The sequence below is a fragment of the Pipistrellus kuhlii genome, unplaced genomic scaffold, assembly GCF_014108245.1.
Source record: "Pipistrellus kuhlii isolate mPipKuh1 unplaced genomic scaffold, mPipKuh1.p scaffold_m20_p_17, whole genome shotgun sequence".
Taxonomy (NCBI): Eukaryota; Metazoa; Chordata; class Mammalia; order Chiroptera; family Vespertilionidae; genus Pipistrellus; species Pipistrellus kuhlii.
In genome coordinates, this window is record NW_023425482.1 from 26,381,276 (window position 1) to 26,400,658 (window position 19,383).

At 56.1% G+C, this 19,383-nt stretch overlaps 1 protein-coding gene across 1 annotated transcript in view; it reads right to left on the reverse strand.

The window, feature by feature from the left end:
* Positions 1–13,713, reverse strand: part of DRC7 (dynein regulatory complex subunit 7) — a 19,161-nt gene extending 5,448 nt beyond the window's left edge. Inside the window, exons 1-11 of the mRNA XM_036440278.2 lie at positions 13,502–13,713; positions 11,957–12,131; positions 10,654–10,779; positions 9,690–9,884; positions 7,954–8,112; positions 6,704–6,922; positions 4,693–4,821; positions 3,475–3,547; positions 1,866–1,994; positions 1,660–1,788; positions 5–225 (exon numbers count right to left, since the gene is read on the reverse strand). Of these exons, the coding sequence (XP_036296171.1) occupies positions 5–225; positions 1,660–1,788; positions 1,866–1,994; positions 3,475–3,547; positions 4,693–4,821; positions 6,704–6,922; positions 7,954–8,112; positions 9,690–9,884; positions 10,654–10,779; positions 11,957–12,131; positions 13,502–13,713 (1,767 nt within the window). The remainder of the gene's footprint in view (positions 1–4; positions 226–1,659; positions 1,789–1,865; positions 1,995–3,474; positions 3,548–4,692; positions 4,822–6,703; positions 6,923–7,953; positions 8,113–9,689; positions 9,885–10,653; positions 10,780–11,956; positions 12,132–13,501) is intronic.
* Positions 13,714–19,383: the final 5,670 nt, after the last annotated feature.

A 19,383-nucleotide genomic window follows, 5' to 3' on the forward strand; every position in this document is an offset into this window, starting at 1 on the left:
TCACCGTGATGGGCCGGGGGTTGGACTCTGCGGTGCTCATCGTGACCTTCTTGACCCGGGGCCCGTAGGTGACGTGGCGGTAGGCCAGGAAGTCGGGGCGCCCCTGGTAGTGCTCGGTGATGGACCGGGGCGTCTCCTCCCGCTTCACCAGGCCGTCCACGCGGGCCTTCTCGTAGAACTCCATGACGCGGTCATTCTCAGGCTGCATGCACATGTACGAGTGCACTGCGGGGGGCGGGGCAGGCAGGGCGGGAGGCAGCGGGTCAGCCCGGGGACCCCGGCCGCCCACCCGCCAGGCACCCCCGCCCCGACCTCACGGGTGAGCCTGGGGTCCGGAACCCATGCCCCCTGGTGGGTACTTGGGCGGTTCCCGGCCTCTTTCTTCTTATAAGCACCACCGCCGTGAGCGTCTGCAGCCCGCATTTCGCACCTATTCTTATACCAACCAGAGGACTTGTGTGCATGCATATAAGCTAGCCAGAGGTCATGGACAACAGGGGGTGGGCATACATGGGGAGGGGTTTGGGATGGGAATGAGGACAATTATGTGACACCATAATCAATAAAGAAATTTTAAAAATAAAAATAAATAAAACCTATTCTGGCCCATTATTTGCTCAGGACAGAGAGACAGACATGTTAAGGCTGGCGTTGGTGACTTTGCCTGACTGCCCGGCAGGGGAGTTGTGCCCATGGCTGTCTGTCCTGCCAGCGGTGACAGGGGCGACTTCCGCTGCTTTGCACGCTTGCCCGCGGCCTGTAGGGCCGGCCATGTTTCATCTTTGATGATGACATGCATGCCGTAAGGTGGTCCCTCAGTGTAAGGTGACCAGACGTCCCGATCATTGGGACTTTTTTTTTTTTTTAAATGTATTTCATAGATTTTTTTTACAGAGAGGAAGAGAGAGGGATAGAGAGTTAGAAACATCAATGAGAGAATCATCGATCAGCTGCCAGAAGCGGGTGTGCCCGCAACCAAGGTAACTGCCCTTGACCGGAACCGAACCTGGAACCTTTCAGTCCACAGGCCAACGACGCTCTATCCACTGAGCCACACCGGTTTCGGCCATCAGGACTTTTTTTTAAAACGCCTTGGGACGCGGGAAAATTGTTAAAAATGGGACTGTCCCGCCAAAAACAGGACGTCTGGTCACCTTCCCTTAGTGACTATCGATAGTTTTATTTATTTTATTCCAACCATCCAGTGAGGCTGACCTTTTACGGAGGGAGGGCGGGGGGAGATGGTATATGGACCTTATGTTTTTCTCCCTTCCCATGGTTCATGGTCAAGTGCACGGCCTCCACACCCTCTGCCCACCGCGTCGCCCTTGTCAGAGCACTTGGTTTTACTGCTCAGCATCCTGACCCCTCTGGAAGCGTGGCCCCACTGTGTGCCTGACCCCAACCGCAGAGCCAGCGTGTGGCCCTGACTCTCGCTCTCCTGGGGGGACACGGGTCTCATTTCCTTGGACCCTCTGTGCTTCCCTGGCCGCTCGCACCCGGCTGGCTGGAGGCGGTGTCTGTCGCTTGTCACCCAAAGAGCCCTGTGGCTACACAGACACCGTTCTCCCCGCCACACGCCAGTCATGTGGGGCAACTCTGAGGGGCGTGTAAGGCCCGCCGGGGGCCCTGGCTGGCCCGGCCGTGGGGTCCACTCACCACGCAGAGCCTGGGGGTGGCCCGGCTTGAAGTAGTCGATGATCAGGCCCGTGACCTTGTTGATGTGCTTCAGCTCCAGCATGTCCTCCCGGTTCTGGTACCACTCCTTCACCTCCAGCAGCTGGGTGCCTGCGGGCCGAGGGCGCCGGCTGCAGCCCACACTCACACCGGGAGCTCAGGGACCACCCCGCCGGCCGCCCCCTTACACTCCAGGTCCTGGTAGATGCTGAGGCGCGACATGAGGCCGTTGCTGTTGAGGTACGGGGCCCACTTCTCCAGCTTGGCCCTCTTGTACTGGATCACCTTCATCCCGCTGGGGCAGCGGGTCTCGAACGCTGTGGACGGGTGGGCTGGGGTGAGGGACCTCCCAGATCGGGGGAGGGAGGCCAACCCCACTCAGCCCTCAGCCAGGCCCTGTCCACCGAGCGGCTGTGAGCTCCTCCAGCCCCAGCCCGCTGGAGGGGGGGCGAGGGGAGTGGACTCCAGGAGTGGCTCTTGCCCAGGAGTTCTCAGATCTGAGCCTGACCAGAGGACCCCTGCCCCCCCCATACACACACACACACACACACACACACCCATACACACTCATACACACACCCATGCACACACATACACACAACCATACACCCCCATACACACAGCCATACACACACTCATACACACACATACACACATACACACACCCATGTACACCCATACACACACACACATATACACACAGCCATACACACATACACCCCCATACACACAGCCATACATACACATACACACACTCATACACACACATACACACATACACACACCCATACACACACCCATACACACACTCATACACACATACACACACCCATGTACACCCATACACACACACACATATACACACAGCCATACACATACACACAGCCATACACACACTCTTACACACACCCATACACACCCGTGCACACTCATACACACATACACACATATACACACAGCCATACAAACACACACATACACATAGCCATACACACACACCCATACACACACACATACACACACATATACACATAGCCGTACACACAGCCATACACACACGCACCCATATACACATACACACACACACACATACGCACACCCATATACACATAGCCATACATACACACTCATACACACACATACACATACACATACCTATATACACATAGCCATACACACCCATACATGCACACCCATACACACCCCATATATACACAGCCATACACACACACACACACACACACACACTGGCAGGCCTCCTTGCCCTAACCTGGCTCCTTCTGAAGCTAGAAGTACACCTCCTCCTGGAAGCCCCCATCTACCCCCAGGCCCCACCCCCGGAGCTGGGTGCTCCCCTCTGTTCTCATGACACTTCTCTGGCTCTTCTCCTCCTCTACCGCCCCCATTGGTTTAGCCTAGATGGGACCTCCGGGGCCAGCAGATGTCGGCAGAGGCACAAGCACCCTGTCCTGCTGCTTTCCCTGGTCCTGCCCTCCCTTCCCCTGTGCCATCTGGGTGCTGGGCACCGCCTCCCCCTGGCAGGGTGGCCCTTGGTCCTCCGCCTCCCACCGCACACACTCCCTCGTCCAGCGGTGGCCGCTGAGCCCCCTCCGGTACGCCAGGCTGGTGGGCCCTCCACGGGGTGTGTGCAGCGGGAAGGAAGGACCGGGCGGGGGCAGCAGGAAGCAGAAGGGGTGGGAGGGAGGGGCCGGGGGGCCAGGGCAGCCTCTACTGGCGTCCCCCTGGGTCAGTGCTGCCCGGGCCCTGGGGACGGGGAGTGAACACACACGGACACACCTTCTGGGGAGATCTCGATGGGTTCCACCCAGGAGTGCGGCATGTCGAAACTCTTATCCTCCTCCTCCTTGCCCTGTTGGGAGAGGCGGGGCGGGTCAGAAGTGATTGACAGGCAGAGCCTCTGTCTTGGCACCCCCCCTTCCCCGCCACCTCCTCCGTCGTCCCTCACCCAAGCCGGGACCCAGAAGTCAGGGCAGGTCCGACCTGGCCTGTGTGACCCAAGACAGGAAGGAAGGAGAGCAGCCTGCTCCCTGGGGGGATGGGGCCTTCCCTGCGGCTCCTGGCTGGGCAGCTGTCCCCCTTCCTCGTTGTCAGAGGCACCAACATGGCCACGCCCCTTGGTTGAGAGAGGGGCCTGGAGGCCGGCGGACCGAGCCCCAGCCTCCACCGGACAGCGGCTCCGGGGTCTCGGGAGAGTCTGAACCGCTCTGAGCCTCAGTTTCCCGGCGGGGGCCCTTGGGAGGGTTCACGGGTAGAAGGCACATAAAGAGCTTGGGGACACTGCCTGGCTGTCCTTACTGGCTGCTTCTTTCTCTCTGAGCCTTGGTTTCCCCAACCGAAAAACCAGGCCTGGCCTAGACCAGTGGTCGGCAGACTCATTGCTCAACAGAGCCAAATATCAACAGTACAAAGATTGACATTTCTTTTGGGAGCCAAATGTTTTAAACTTAAACTATATAGGTAGGTAGGTAGGTACATTGTTATTCACTTAGTTAGGGTACCCCTATGCTGGTCTCTTGCTAAAAGCTCAAGGGGCCAAAGAGCCGCAGTTTGCTGCCCACTGGCCTAGACAAAGGGTCCTCTAACCGGGGGACCACAGAAACCTGAAAAAGATTGCCTCCATTTAAAGCTTTTTGCCCACAAATGTTGCTCAGGCCTTTGCCGCCCGCTCATCTCATCCGGCCGCCCCTCGCGGCCAGCAGGGGGCGCCCACGCACCAGATTTACTGTCGGGTCGCCAGAGCGGAAAGCACTGAATGCAAATCCCAGCCCTCCCCTACCCCTACCCCAACCCTATTGGGTCAATGGATCTGTCTGGGCCTCAGTTTGTCCTCATCTATAAAATGAGGCCATGATCCAGGCCCTTGAAGGATGTATAGTCGGTCTATCTGGACGTGTCATGCTAACAGGACGTTTGTCAGCCCGGCCTGAACCACGTCCAAGTATGAAGCCCCCCACCTCCCCCTGCCCCCGGCCCCCTAAGGCGGGTTAGACTCACCAGGCTGTCTATGTCATCGTCATCAATGAGGGTGTCATCATCTTCATCCAGGAGCGACAGGTGAGGCTTATCGGTCCCCAAAAGCAGGTACTCCCACCTCACAGGGTCTCCCAGGTCAAAGATCAAGTCCTGATGGAGGAGGGGACCAGCTGAGCACACCCCCAACCTTCACGTCCCCCTCCTGCTCCACAGGGCACAGCAGGGACCTGGGCCCCGGGTCAGAGGGGCACAGAGTGGGCTCTGGCAGCCCCTGTGAGTCCGTGCCCACCTTCCTCGTCTCAACAGGGAAACCGAGGCCCCGAGGGGGGCCGGAAGCCCCCTTCTGCGGCTCAGTCTCCCGTGAAGAGGCCCCACGGTTGGTGTCTGGGGCAGGTCTGGATGAGGGTCGATTCTGCACTGCCTGGGGCGAACCAGGCAGCGTGTAGAGTAGGGGTGTCAAACTCAATCAGAGAAGGGGCCAAAATCTAAAATCCAGCCTAAATCGCGGGCCGAATGGTTTACTGAACAGTCATAAACTGTCATTGTGATGGAAACGCAGCGGAGTGCAGTGATGACAGCGCGGTGCGGGCCACATTGCAAGGCCTGGCGGGACGGATTTGGCCCGCGGGCCTTGTGTTTGACACATGTGGTGTAGAGCAAATACAAGCCGGTGGGGTTTTATGGGAGGGGAGATGGCAGGCCTGTGACCTCCTCAGGGTGTTACTCACACCAGGGGGAGGGAAGTGGGCAGGCACACATGGCACCCTGCAGAGGAGGCAGGTGGGGCTTCTCTGCCATGGCCTGGGTCCTCCACCTCTGATCATCCCAGCACACCTGTGCCCAGGCTCACCTGCCAGGTAACTCCCAGCAGGTGGGGAGGACCCCACCTCCCCAGGGTGGCATGCTGTCCCCAGAATCAGTGTCCCAGAGGGAGGGCAAAGGCTGAAGAACAGCTGCCTATGTCTTTAACTCGAGTAAGCATCTCTACGGTTATATACTAGTACTAGAGGCCTGATGCATGATGATTGGTACAAAAATGGGCCTTCCTTACCCTGGCTGCTGGCCCCGCCTTCACTCTGGCTGGAGCCGCCTTTCCGCCTTCCCACGCTGCCCAGAGGCCCGGGGCGGCTAGGGTGGTGCAGAACAACCCCAGACGCTAGGCACCTGCATATGCACATAACCCTCCATCTTTGTTGGGTTAATTTGCATACTCATTCCTGATTGGCTGGTGGGCGTTGCAAAGGTACGGTCAGTCAGCATGTTGCTCTTTTATTAGTGTAGATATCTATGTATATAAAAGCCCACCGAATGACCAGCTGACTGGTCGCTATAATGTGTACTGACAATCAGGGGGCAGATGCTCAATGCAGGAGCTGGCCCTTGGTGTTCAGTGCTCTCCCACAGTGGGAGCACAGCTCAGCTGACCGACAGGAGCCAGACACCGGGCTCACAGCTGGCAAGTGCAGCTGTGGTGGGGTGAGTCTCTCTCACCTCCCCAGCAGTGCTACCGAGCAGTGGCAGCAGGAGCAGCGGGGCTGGGGTGAGTGGGAGCGGCTCGGCACTGGGCCTGGGCTCAGGCTCCTCCCCAGCAGCCTGCGGCTTCCCACACGCCTACATCCCTCAGGCCCAAACCGGCAGTCGGACATCCCCCGAGGGGTCCCAGATTGCAAGAGGGCACAGGCCCAGGCTGAGGGACCCCACCGGTGCATGAATCCGTGCACCGGGCCTCTAGCGTATGTCTATACTTATGGAAATTCACCGAGCTGTATGTACACTTAGGATGCGTGTATTTTTCTGCCATTTATGTTGCATTTCAATACAGTGTTTTTAAGTCATTCATACAAACTAACCATCCGCCTTGTACAAGGAGCACAAATCAAAAGAGAGACAATCCCAGCAGAAGGGAGTGGGCTCTGGAGACTCGGCTCTGGGCAAAGTCTGCAGCCCTCCGGGCCTGGTGGCCAGCTCTGCCACAGGTCACCCCCCACCACCACCACCAGCTGCCACGCCCACGCAGGCCCCTGCCCAGCACCTTGCAGCAGTTCCAGCAGTCCTGCATGTTGATCCAGTAGTTCTTGTGGTTCCACAGGCTCTCGATGCCCAGGAAGTGGTCGTCCTGGGTGCTGTAGCTGCGTGCCGTTAACGGGTCAATGAAAAAGCTCTCGGGCACCTCGCGCTTCCCCGTCAAGACCAGCACCCACGAGTGCACCCGCAGGCCGTGCAGGGGGTCGGCTTTCGCATTCTCCGCCTCCTGCACAGAACAGGTGGGTGACCATGTGGGTAGGAAGGGAGGGGGGGCCACCTCCCCGGGGCTGGCGGATGGGCAGGAGAGCGGAGTTCTGATCCAGACTGTACCATTTGCTGGCTGAGTGACATTGAGAGTATCATCCCACTTTTGAGTCTGTTTTCTTATCAATAAAGTGAGAGGGACTGGCTCGATCTGGGGTTTATAAACTGGGCTCTTTCATAAGAGTGCTGGGGCAGCCGGGATTCGCTGGCTTTCTGTGTTGTGATTTGTGGTGGGATTCCATCCAAAGAAAGGTGGTGGACCCCATATGGCTTCCCTGCCTGCCTCCCTTTGGGAGAGGGAGACTGTGTCCCAAGTGCCCAACCAGAGGAGATGCTCAGTAAACACCACATGGGAGAAGAGGAAAAAAAGGAGGTGGAAGCAAGGATTGGAGTGTGGATGGGTGGGAGAGATGGAAGGAAGAAAGGAAGGAAGGAAGGAGAGATGGGTGGATGGATGGAGAGACGGGAGGATAGATGCATGTATGTATGTATGTATGTATGGATAGGAGGATGGATGGATGGATGGATAGAGAGACAAGAGGATGGATGGAAATGGGAAAATTGATGGATAGATGATGGATGGAGAGATGGGAGGATGGATGAATGAATGGAGTGACAGATGGATGAACAGATGGGTGGGTGGATGGATAGATGGAGATGGCAGGATGGATGGATGGTTGAGGATGGATTGGAGAGCATATGTGGGTGAGTCTTTAGTGAGAGAGTCCAGAATGAGGAGGACACTAGAACTGCCCACCATAACATGGGCTGCCCAGGCAGAACTCTGCCATGAGAAATCTACCACCAGAAGCTGGCTGTCCACCAGGGGGAGATTCCCAATGGCCAGGCTGAGATGGCAGAGAGGCAGAGGAGGGGCTTTGGACCGCGGTGTCCATCCTCATATTTCTTCCATGACCGGTGTCTTTCCTGTTCCTAGAAACGCCTCCTCAAGAGCTGAGCTCAGGGGTTGAGGGCTGAGGACCAGGGACCCACCTGGAGGCGCCCCTCTGCCTCCTTCAGCCGCTTCTCCTCCTCAGCTCTGATCTTTTCCTGCTTCTTCCTCTCCTGCTCCTGCTCGTACCTGCTGGTCAGGTCCCGGGGGGGCTTGACGGCGTACTTCTTAGGTGGTGCCACTTGTTTCTCCTGGACTCTCTGTCTCCGGGCAAGAGAAGAACATCAGCAGCCACGAGTCCCCACCCCTGGGACCAGGAGATCACCGCTGCCACTGGAGCCTGTGGGCTCTCCGGCCTGCAGCTCCGTGACCTTGGACAGACCTTCCACTCCCCTACCCTCGGGCTCCTCTGAACACTGGAATGGGGATAATGGAACTTTCTCCCAGGCTGCTTCTGACCAGACAGGGAAATGCCATGGGAGGTGCCCATCAGTCCCGGCACTCAGCTATGTGGTTTTCTCTCCTGGCCCGCCCCTATGCCCACCTGAGCTATGATCTAGACTCCTAGAGAGTGGGGCGCACTGTCGGGAGTCAGACTTTCCAGATCTTGCCATTGGAGAGTTTCATATCTTCATTTTAATATTTTAGAGAGGAAGGGAGGGCGAGATAGAAACATCAATGATAAGAATCATTGTTCAGCTGCCTCCTGCACGCCCTCTGCTGGAGGTCAAGCCCACAACCCGGGCATGTGCCCCAATGGGAATCAAACCCTGACTTCCTGGTTCATAGGTCAATGCTCAACCACTGAGCCACACTGGCCGGGCATGGGTTTCCTATTTTGACATAAAGTAAGAATTTGCTGAGAGAGAGAGAGAGAGAGAGAGAAGAAGAAGAAGAAGAAGGAGGAGGAGGAGGAGGAGGAGAGAGAGAGAGGTATCAGTGATAAGAAAAATATATATGCGGGGAAAACAAGGCAGAGGCATGCAGACGTGGGTGCAGTGGGCTTGTGGAAGTTGGGAGGGAGAAACCGCGACCCTCCACGGTTTAGAGCCAAACAGAGCGAGCCTCAGCCCCCGGGTCTCCGTTTACGAGCCGTGCCCCTCTGGCCACGTGTAAAAGCAAATGAGAAGCCTCCCGAGGCACGACCAAGTCTGTGGGCACAAGTGGCGGAAGTGGGAGAATCAAGCCGTGACCTCCTGGTTCTTAAGCCAACGCTCAACCACTGAGCCACACCAGCCAGGTGGCTGGATGGGCTTTTATGGAATAGGCAGGGTAAATTGGGAGGCATTTGAAATAAGCCACACGACAGTCACAAAATCTACCTCCTGGGGAACACAGAAGCTGAAACGGATACCAGGGGAGAGGGAAGGACAGCCACGGGGGGGGTCATAGGCTGTGTGTGATAAGAAGCTGAGGTCAGCCCGGCCAGAGTGGCCAGAGGCTGAGCATTGACCTATGAACCAGGAGGTCATGGTTTGATTCCTGGACAGGGCACATGCCCAGGTTGTGGGCTCGATCTCCAGTGTGGGGCGTGCAGGAGGCAGCTGATCCATGATTCTCTCTCATCAATGATATTTCTCTCTCTCTCTCTCTCTCTCTCTCTCTCTCTCTCTCTCTCTCTCTCTCTCCCTTTCCCTTCCTCTCTGAAATCAATAAAAAAAACAAACAAACAAACAAACAAAAAACACATATTTTTTCAAAAGCAGCTGAGGTCAGAGAAATCGCTGGTGGCTGGAAATCCGAACTCCGTGGCGATGGAGCCGGGGTTCTGTGGCCGGGGCGGGGGGGGAGGAGCCGGGCACGCTGCTCAGCGGGGCGCCCCCGGAGCCCGGCCTACCGTCTTGGGCTTCATGGTGAGCGGGCACACCTCCCGGGTCAGGTCCATGAGGCACAGGTCCTGCGAGCCGTAGCCGTTGACGACGTAGGCGTCGTAGCCGGAGCCGATGAGCATGGAGCAGAGCAGCGTGCTGAAGTCGAAGCAGTTGCCCCGCTGGTACTTGAGCACGGTGGTCGGGGAGTACAGGTGTGTGGGCTGGCATGGCGGGGTGTGCGGGGGGGGGGGGGGGTCAGCGCCGCCGGCCGCAGCCCCGGGCCTGTCCTCCCCACGCAGGCTGGTCTCCCACAGGATCCTCCCCTTTGGGGGGCGGGCGGCCCACTGAGGATGGGGTGCGAGCCACAGACCCGGTGTGCCGGGAGAGCCGGCCACGCTGGCCCCTCGTTCTCAGAGGCGGTGGGCTCCCCGATGGGCAAGACCCGGGACTGCGGAAGCCGCGGTCTCACGCTCTCTGCTGGGCAATTTCACGGCTTTTTCCAGAGTCCTTCTCCCTTCTCCCCATCCCTTCCTCCTGGTCCCTCCTCAGCTCCCTCTTCGGACCTATTCCTCCCTTCTTCCACCCTTCCTCCTTCTCTCCCTCCCTCCCTTCCTCCCTCCATTCCTCTCTCCCTCCCTCCCTCCCTCTCTCCCTCCTTTCTCAACCAGAAGCGCCAAGATGAGGCCGTGGGCTCAGAGCAGCAGGGCCTCCTCCCTCTCTCCTTCCCCCACCTCTGGAGGCCATGAGGAGAAGGCTCCCACGGCAGAGAGGGGCAAGGAGGCCAAGAGGCGGGAGCCAGAAGGCCAGGCTTGCTGTGTGACCCTGGGTAAGTGGCTGCCTCTCTCTGGGCCCGTGCCCCCCATGCTCCCCAAACCTACTCCTGGGCTGAGTGCTTTTCTCCACGCTCTCCTGGCTTCCCAGCCCAGGCCTCACAGGCTGGGGGATGGTAGGGGGGGGGGACTGGGCGATGCAGGCCGGAGGGGTGCTTACCGGCTTGAGGGGGTCGGCCAGGGGCTCCATGGAGAGAAAGTCAGCGACAAACTGGGCGCAGCTGTCCCAGTTGTAGAGCTCGGTGTAGGGCATCAGCGTGGGCCGGAGGGTTGTGCTCACGAACTTCTGTGGGAGGGGGGGAAGGGGGAGGGGGGGATGTTCCACCTGGGGGGAGGGCACTGCGTTCCCAGGAAGCCAGAGGCCTCGGCTTGGAGGCAGGGGTCGCTCTCGAGGCCTCAGCGGCTCCTCCAAACCCTTCCCGCCCCGATCCAGAATCCGCGTGTGCTGTCCCCAGGCGCCCCAGATGCATCCGTGCCTCCCGCCATCCCCGCGCCCGCGGTCCCCCTGAGTGCCACCAGGCCTGGCACCCCCCCAACTCCTCACCCCCCCCCCCCCCCCCCCGGTCCCCAGTGGCCCCGTGAGGCAGGCGCCACCGACAGAGGAGGGAACTGAGGCTCCAAGAGGAAATGGGCTGGCTCCGGCTCACCGGTCGGCAGTGGAGCTGGGTCTGTCTGGCTCTGAGCCACCACCCCGTGGCGGGGCCCTCGTGCCACCAGAGCCACCGGAGCCAGCGGGCCAGGGCTCCAGGGTCTCCCTATGATGCCGGGAAGGCCCCACCAGCCCCGGATCACCCGGCCCCACGGAAGGCCCTGCGGACGGCTGCCGGGGGGCGTGCAGGCCTGGGATGACCAGATAAGAGCAGGGGGGGGGGAGAATCCCCGGGCCCCCAGCGCTGCTCCGACTTCAGTTAAAAATGACCACGCGGCCGAAGCCGGTGTGGCTCAGTGGATAGAGCGTCGGTCTGCGGACTGGAAGGTCCCTGGTTCGATTCTGGTCAGGGGCATGTACCTTGGTTGCAGGCACATCCTCAGTAGGGGGGTGTGCAGGAGGCAGCTGGTCGATGTTTCTCTCTCATCGACGTTTCTAGCTCTCTATCCCTCTCCCTTCCTCTCTGTAAAAAAAAAAATCAATAAAATATATATATATATTTTAAATCACCACGTGGCCAAATAACACAGCCTGGGAGTCTCCGTTTTGCAGCCTTGGGGCTCGTCCTCTGCCATCCCATCTACCGCTGGGGAAACTGAGGCCCAGGCAGACCCAGGAACCGGGTTGCGGGGCTGGAAGGAAGGAGCCCCGTGCTCAGGTCCTGGGGCCCATTCCGGCCGTTCTGCCTTGTTTCTCTGCCCTTCCCTGTCGTTAAGCTCTGGCCCAGGGCAGGGCTGTGTGTGGCCCCCCTCCCTCCGCCCTCGGCTGTGGAGCCCGCCCTCCCTGCCCCCCGCCCCCCACGACCTGGCCTTACGGGCACTTGGCACTCGTTCAGCGGGTACAGGAAGAGGGGTACGCGGTCCGGGCACAGGTGGCTGTACTGGCAGGAGAAGTTGTCCGCCACCTGCAGCAGGTGCTCCTCCTTGGGCGTGTTGCTCTGGTAGGAAGCGGGCAGCAGGGAGGTGTCGATGGAGACCTTGGCAATGACCCTGTGCCCACAAGGAGGGATGGCCTCCGTTAGTCCCCAGGAGGCGAGGCCTGGACCCGGAGCTGCCCCCATCCACCTGAGCTGCCACGGGCTCTAGCCCCTCCCGGTTTGACCCTCGTTATCAGCACTTGCCCTTTGAGACAGACAAGGGAACCGAGGAACAGAAAGGGTGAGCGACGTGCCCAGGGTCACACAGCGAGCGTGGGGCGGAGTGGGGACTTGGCCCAGGCAATCAGAAAGCACAGCCCTCGCTTTTTTTTTTGTTTGTTTGTTTTTTTTGTTGCTGTTAATCCTCACCGGAGAACATTTTCCCACAGATTTTTATTTTTGTTTTTATTATTTTTTAAAATATAGTTTATTGATTTTTTTTTTTTTTTTTTTTTTTACAGAGAGGGAGAGAGATAGAGAGCTAGAAACATCGATGAGAGAGAAACATCTATCAGCTGCCTCCTGCACACCCCCCACCGGGGATGTGCCCGCAACCAAGGTACATGCCCCTGACTGGAATTGAACCCGGGACCCCTCCCCCTCCCATAGACCGCAGGCCGACGCTCTATCCACTGAGCCACACCGGTTTCGGCTTTCCCATAGATTTTTAGAGAGGGTGAAGGGAGGGGGAGGGATAGAGAAAGAGACGTATTGATGTGAGAGAGGCACATCGATTGGTTGCCTCCCACACGCACCCCGACCAGGGCCGGGAATGGAGCCAGCAACTGGGGTACGTGCCCTTGACCAGAAGCGAACCCAGGACGCTTCAGTCCACAGGCCGATGCTCTATCCACTGAGCCACACCAACTCGGGCCAGAGCCCTCGCTCTCAACAGCTTCCCTCTCAGCCAGTGGTTCTCAACCTTCCTGATGCCGCGACCCCTTAGCACAGTTCCTCCTCATGTGGTGGTGACCCCCCAGCCATAAAATTATTTCCGTTGCTACTTCATAACTGTAATGTTGCTACTGTTCGTGAATCGTAATGCAAAAATCTGTGTTTTCCGACCGTCTTAGGCTAGGGGTGTCGAACTCAATCAGAGAAGGGGCCAAAATCTAAAATCCAGCCTAAATCGAGGGCCGAATGGTTTACTGAACAGTCATAAACTGTCATTGTGATGGAAACGCAGCGGAGTGCAGTGATGACAGCGCGGTGCGGGCCACATTGCAAGGCCTGGCGGGACGGATTTGGCCCGCGGGCCTTGTGTTTGACACATGTGGTCTTAGGCTCTACAGCAGCGGCTCTCAGTCGGTGGGAGCGACCCACAGGTTGAGAACCGCTAGCCGGGCCGCCTAGGACCGTCAGAAACCACAGACGGTCTTAGGCTCTGGTCCCTCGTTCTGCCCGGCCCTTCCCGGCCCAGCCCTGCTCCGCCCCGACACTCACGGGGACTCTGGGATGACGATCTCAATGCTCGCCAGCTTCTTCTCCAGGTCTCGGAGCATCTCCTGCGTCATGGGGGTCTCCTCCTTCCGCGTCTCCGGCGGGAGGGCGGAAGGCGGGGGAGACGGTGGCTTCATCGTCTTCTCGCCCCTCTCCACCGCGTCCTGCAGCTCGGCAGCCTCCTCCTCCTCCACTTTCTCCTTCAGGACCTCCATGCTGGCCTGTCTCTGCTGTCTAGAGGCGAGGTCTCTGCAGGAGGGACAAACGCACTCAGGACAGTCTACAGACCTCAGACCAGCAAAGGGCTGCTGAGACCACCTGGGTCCCTGGTGGGCGGTGGGAGGGTCAACCGGGGTGGGGGGGCCGTCTCGGTGGCTTAGATCGTGGAGGGAGAAATTGAGTCTCCCTTACGCTTCCTTTCGGTGGAGGAGCCAGGTGCTAACAAGCCCGTAACACCTTCCTCCCATCACAAACCGCCCTTAAGACAAAGACAAGCAGGTCACAGGCGGAGAACCATTGTCAGGGCAGGAGAGAGGAGCCCAAGTTACTACCACTGCTTGCCTTCTCGTATATTTATTCCCACATCTCTCTCTCTCTCTCTCTCTCTCTTTTTTTTTTAATATATTTTTATTGATTTTTTACAGAGAGGGAGAGAGAGGGATAGAGAGTTAGCAACATTGATGAGAGTGAATCATCAATCAGCTGCCTCCTGCACACCCCCTTCTCACCCCTCACCGGTGAAGTGCCCGCAACTAAGGCACATGCCCTTGGCCGGAATCGAACCTGGGGACCTCCCAGTCCGCAGGCCGATGCTCTATCCACTGAGTCAAACCGGTTTAGGCTCTCACATATCTTTTTGAAAATATGTTTTTTACTGTTATAAAAGAGGAAGGGAGAGGGAGGGAGAGAAAAAAAAAAAATCAATGGTGAGAGAGAATCATTTATTGGCCGCCCCAAGCTGTGGATCGAGCCTACAACCCGGGCATGTGCCCTGACTGGGAATTAACCGTGACCTCCTGGTTCATAGGTCAACGCTCAGCCACTGAGCCACGCCACCCCACGCCCTATGGCACCTGATGCTAATGCTGAAGGGATTACTGCAGTATCATAGAATTTCCTATTTAAATATGTTTACTTATGGGGGGGGGCAATGTTAAAATATGTACACAGATAAAAATTTAATTAAAAAAATGGAAAAAAATAAATAAATATGTTTACTAAGCCAATAAGTGAATTGGCTTGAAGAAATTATTCATAACAGTAAAGTGGTGGTATGGAATATGACAGAATAAAAGCGAACGTCACGAGGACAGGAACTGAGGCACAGAGGGGGCAAGAGCAGGGCTGCACCCAAGCACCGGGCCCGGGGCAGGTGTGTGTGCGGGCAGCTGAGACCGTGCCCTCTCCTGGCCCAGCCCTGGGTCAGCCCACAGGATGAGGACATTTGAGAGCCACCCCGCGATGCCACGTATGCTCCTGTGCCCTGGGAAGGCTTTGCCACGGCCCCAGAGCCAAGGCTGGCTGCGGTGGTCTGCTGCTTGCCTATCCCAAGATCCAGCCCCCAGTTCCATAAGCAGAGCCCCAATTTAAAATATCCAGCTTCGCCAAAACGGGTTTGGCTCGTGGACAGAGCGTCGGCCTGTGGACTGAAGGGTCCCAGGTTCAATTCCGGTCAAGGGCATGTAATTGGTTGCGGGCACATCCCCAGTGGGGGGGAGGGGGTGTGCAAGAGGCAGCTGGTCGATGTTTCTCTCTCATCGGTGTTTCTGGCTCTCTATCCCTCTCTGTAAAAGAAATCAATAAAATATATTTTAAAAATATATATATATCCAGCTTCCCTGCCTCCTGTGCAGCTAGAGTCAGCCCTGGGACCTGAACCCAGTTTTGGCCGCTGAGATGTGAATCGAAGTTGCTGCCTGGTTAAGGGTGAGCCCAGCTGGCACAGACCCTAGCCCTTCTCCTCTTCCTGCCGGGGGCAGGGACATAAAGCAGGGGTACAGCCAATGCACGACCGTGAGGTAATCACTCTTGCTAAGGATGCCAGAGGGAAGAAACAGGGCAGCCAGGATCCCCAGAGGTGCCGTGAGGTCTGAGTACCACCTCTGGACTTCCCATCGTATGAGGAAACAGCCTCTGCTTGCTGAAGCCAGTTCCTGTTACACCATCACAGCTCCCGCCCCCCAGCGCATGGCTCTCCATTGCCCCACCTCAAAGATCTTTTTTTTTTCTTTCTTTTTTTACAACACACAGGGCAAAGGTCCAAAAAGGAGGAAAACTGACCCAATGCACAGAGTGTGGTGGTGAAGGAGGAGTGAGGATTGGGGAGAAAAGAGCAAGGCCTCCCCAGAGACCTTCCTTCCTCTCTGTGAAAAATCAATAAAATATATCTATATATTTTTTTAAAAATTGAGGCCTAGAGAGGTTAAGAGCACAGCCTAAGGTCTCAGAGCTGGTAAATAGCCGGTCCAGGTATATTTCTGAAATCCATGCACTTTGGGCCCTGAATGAGATGGGGAAATCCCGGGAGAGTGTGCAGGGGCTGAGGGGTGGGGGGTCATGGTGAGTAAAGAAAGAAGCAGGGTGGGGAAAAGGGCCAAGGTGGCAGTGGGCAGCAGGGGCTGACAGCGAGAGCAGGAGCTAAGACGGGGCCAGAGCCCGAGGTCACAGAACAGGGTCATCAGAGGCAGAGCTGGGTCAGAACCTGTAATACTCCCTTCCACAGCTTTACTGGGGTTTGGAGAGGGCATTCCGGCCTCAAAGTTCCCTGGATCCTGAGCAGAGGCCCGGAAGCGTTCCCCATCCCACAAGTCATTTTCTACACCCTCCTCAGAAGCCACTTCTTCCCCAACCCCCGTTAAATCCCCCCCACCCTCCAACACACCAACACACACACACACACACACACACACACACACACACACTGAAAACTTCCCTGGAGAGAGGTCAGGGCGGAAGAAACCCCTTTATCACCAGTACCTTGCCCCACCCTCCCTGCCAGGCAGGGTCCAGCCACCCTCAGTGCCCTCCCTGCTCCCCTCTCACCCTCCTGGGACAGCCTGGACTATCAGTTTAGTCTGTCTCCATAGTAACGGCTTTCTGAAGGGGAGGGCCTTCCTGGGAGAGGAGGCTTCTGGGAAATGTAGTCTTCTGTCACTACCCAGGTCTGGGCCCAGAAGCCCTGGGTTGGCAGGTTCCTTGGCCAGCGGTGGCTGGAACCAGCCTATGCCAGCTCGCAAGAGCTAATGGTTAACATTTCAGGAATGCTGGCAAGCCCGCTGAGAAACACGGCCACTGTTAAAACTCTTACTGTTTTTGTTTCTGGAGAAAGGGACCCACAAAAGTCACAAGGCAGCCCTGTGAAGGTTTGGGGGTTTTCCTGACAAGGTTAATGGTTGCTGTTCCTGGTTGAAAGGTAGGACTGACCTCAATTCTCAATAGTAAAGAAGGATTATTGTCTTCCAGTTGGACTATTATGCGGTCATGGGAAATAACGTGTGAAGGATAGATTAGACTGAGGGAGAGCTCAGGAGACGGCGTGTGGACATCAGTCCTGGCGCGCACCCTGCGGTTAGCTCTGTGGGGCGCTCACCGGGGTGAAGGCAGGAGGGACGAGGAAGCAGGAAGCCAGTGACGTGTTGGGCTGGCAGCCGTCGGCAAACTCATTAGTCCGCAGAGCCAAATATCAACAGTACAACGATTGACATTTCTTTGGAGAGCCACATTTTTTAAATTTAAACTTCTTCTAATGCCACTTCTTTAACATAGACTCGCCCAGGCCGTGGTATTTTGTGGAAAAGCCACACTCAAGGGGCCAAAGAGCCGCATGTGGCTCTTGAGCCGCAGTTTGCAGACCACTGGGCTGGTGGACTGGAACATGGACAGGCTTCTTTCTCCTTTGCCCCATGCACCATCTCAATTCTTTTGTATATTTATTTATTTTCCTTTATCCCTCACCTACTCCCATTCCCTGCTCCCAATAGGCAATCTTTCTGATGGGTGTCTCCCCCCCAAAATGAGCATTGTTTGGCAAGCTGCTGTTTTTAATTTGTGTAAATGATATTGCGTTCAGACCTCCTGTTTCTTTTACTTTCACTCGGTTCAAGATGCATCCATGTTGCCGTGTGTCCACAGCACGGATCCCTACGCATAGCCTCTCTGCTCTCGCAGAGATGGACACCTCGCTCTGCCACCAACTCCCTTCCACCACAGACAGTGCCACTCAGGCCATGGCTGTCCCTTTTAGACCTGGGAGAGTGTTCCTTTTGGCTGGCTGGATCAGCAGCAGCACCCGTTTCTCTCCAGGAAGTGAAACCTACCCTCTCCCCAGCTTTTGCAATGCACGAGGGAGCCGAGAACCCTCCCGCCTGCCAGCAGTTGGTATTACCTGGCTTCCTAATGTTTGCCAGTTTCCGGTAAACCTATTAAACGTGTATCTCTCGCGCTTTTACAGGTGTCTCCATGTCCTAACGTGTCAGTTTTAGGTGTTTCCTTCTCTTGAATTGTCTCTCAAAACATCAGCTCATTTCTCTTTCCTGGGGCTGTCCTTGTTTTGATTGGCAGGACTTCCAGGTGTTCCTCTCCGGTTTTTGATGCTGTGAATATCTTCCTGTACCCTGTCACGTGTCTTCTAATATTTCCCTGGGTGTCCTTCATTAAACAGAAAACCTTCATTTGATGTGATTACATTTGCCGGGTTTGAGTCTGATGTTTTATGCTTATGATTGATTTTTTTTTTTTTTTTTTTTTTTTTTTTTTGCTTGAAAAGTTCTTCTTTGCCTTTCAGTTGCAAAATATTTTCCCACGTTCACGTTTTAATTTTGGCATCCCATTTAGACCTTGAATCTGCCTGGAGCCCAGCCCCCGGGGTTAGCCAACCTGGTCCAAATTCTGAGGGGTTAGATAGAGATTCTGTTTTATTTTTCTCCGTAAAATGAGCCAATTTCCCAGAACCATCATCGGGTCGTTTATCCTTCTTGGTGATGCCACTTAACTCGTGTATTTTGTCTCCTAGGTGTACATGAGTCTGCCTCTGAGCCCTCTGGGCTGTTCCCCTGGCCTTCCTGCCTATCCCTGCACAGACCCCATATTGGATTTCTCATTATGGTCTTGTAATCATTTCTTAAAGAATCTGCAGTTCAAGCCCTGGCCAGTTTGATTCAGTGGATAGAGTGTTGGCCCATGGACTGAAGGGTCCCGGGTTCAATTCTTGTCAAGGGCATTAAAAAAAAAATCTGTAGTTCAAGTCTTCTTTCTAAGCCCTCTTTCATTAACATTGACTTAGCTATGTGAGGCCTAAATGCCTCCATATAAATTTTAGAATAACTTTTTAAAAGTCTTGAAGAATCATTTGGAATCTTTATTAAGGTTGCATTGTATTCATAGGTTAATTTGTGAGTAATTTTTGTCTTTTGATATTATCTATCAGAGAGCACAGAAGAAGTAGGTCTTGTAATTTCCTGTATATTTATTATATTGTAATAAAAAATACTAGGAGTAAATAAATTGGGGTAGAACTGGGAAAACCAGGGAGCCATGGTGGTGGTGGTGGTGGGGCTTCTGCAGCCCACCAATGACCTCTGCACCGATGACCTCTGTAGGCCAAGGCCAAGCTCAGGCCCAGTCACATTCCTGCGGGACCAGGTGGGCTGGGCACCAGGCAGCCCTCTCAGCCAGCGTCTCATTTAATCCTTCATCAACCCTATGGGGCAGCGACTGCCACCCCTGTCTCCCAAGGCCAGTGGGTGAGGAGCTGGTCCTTGGCAGGTTGCAGAGGCAGAATCTGGACCAGGCAGGACGACCCCAGAGTCGGTGCTTTTAACCACGGTGCTGCCCTCCGCCTGCTTGCTATCTTGATGGTTCAGGGACAGGGGAACCCCGTTCATTCA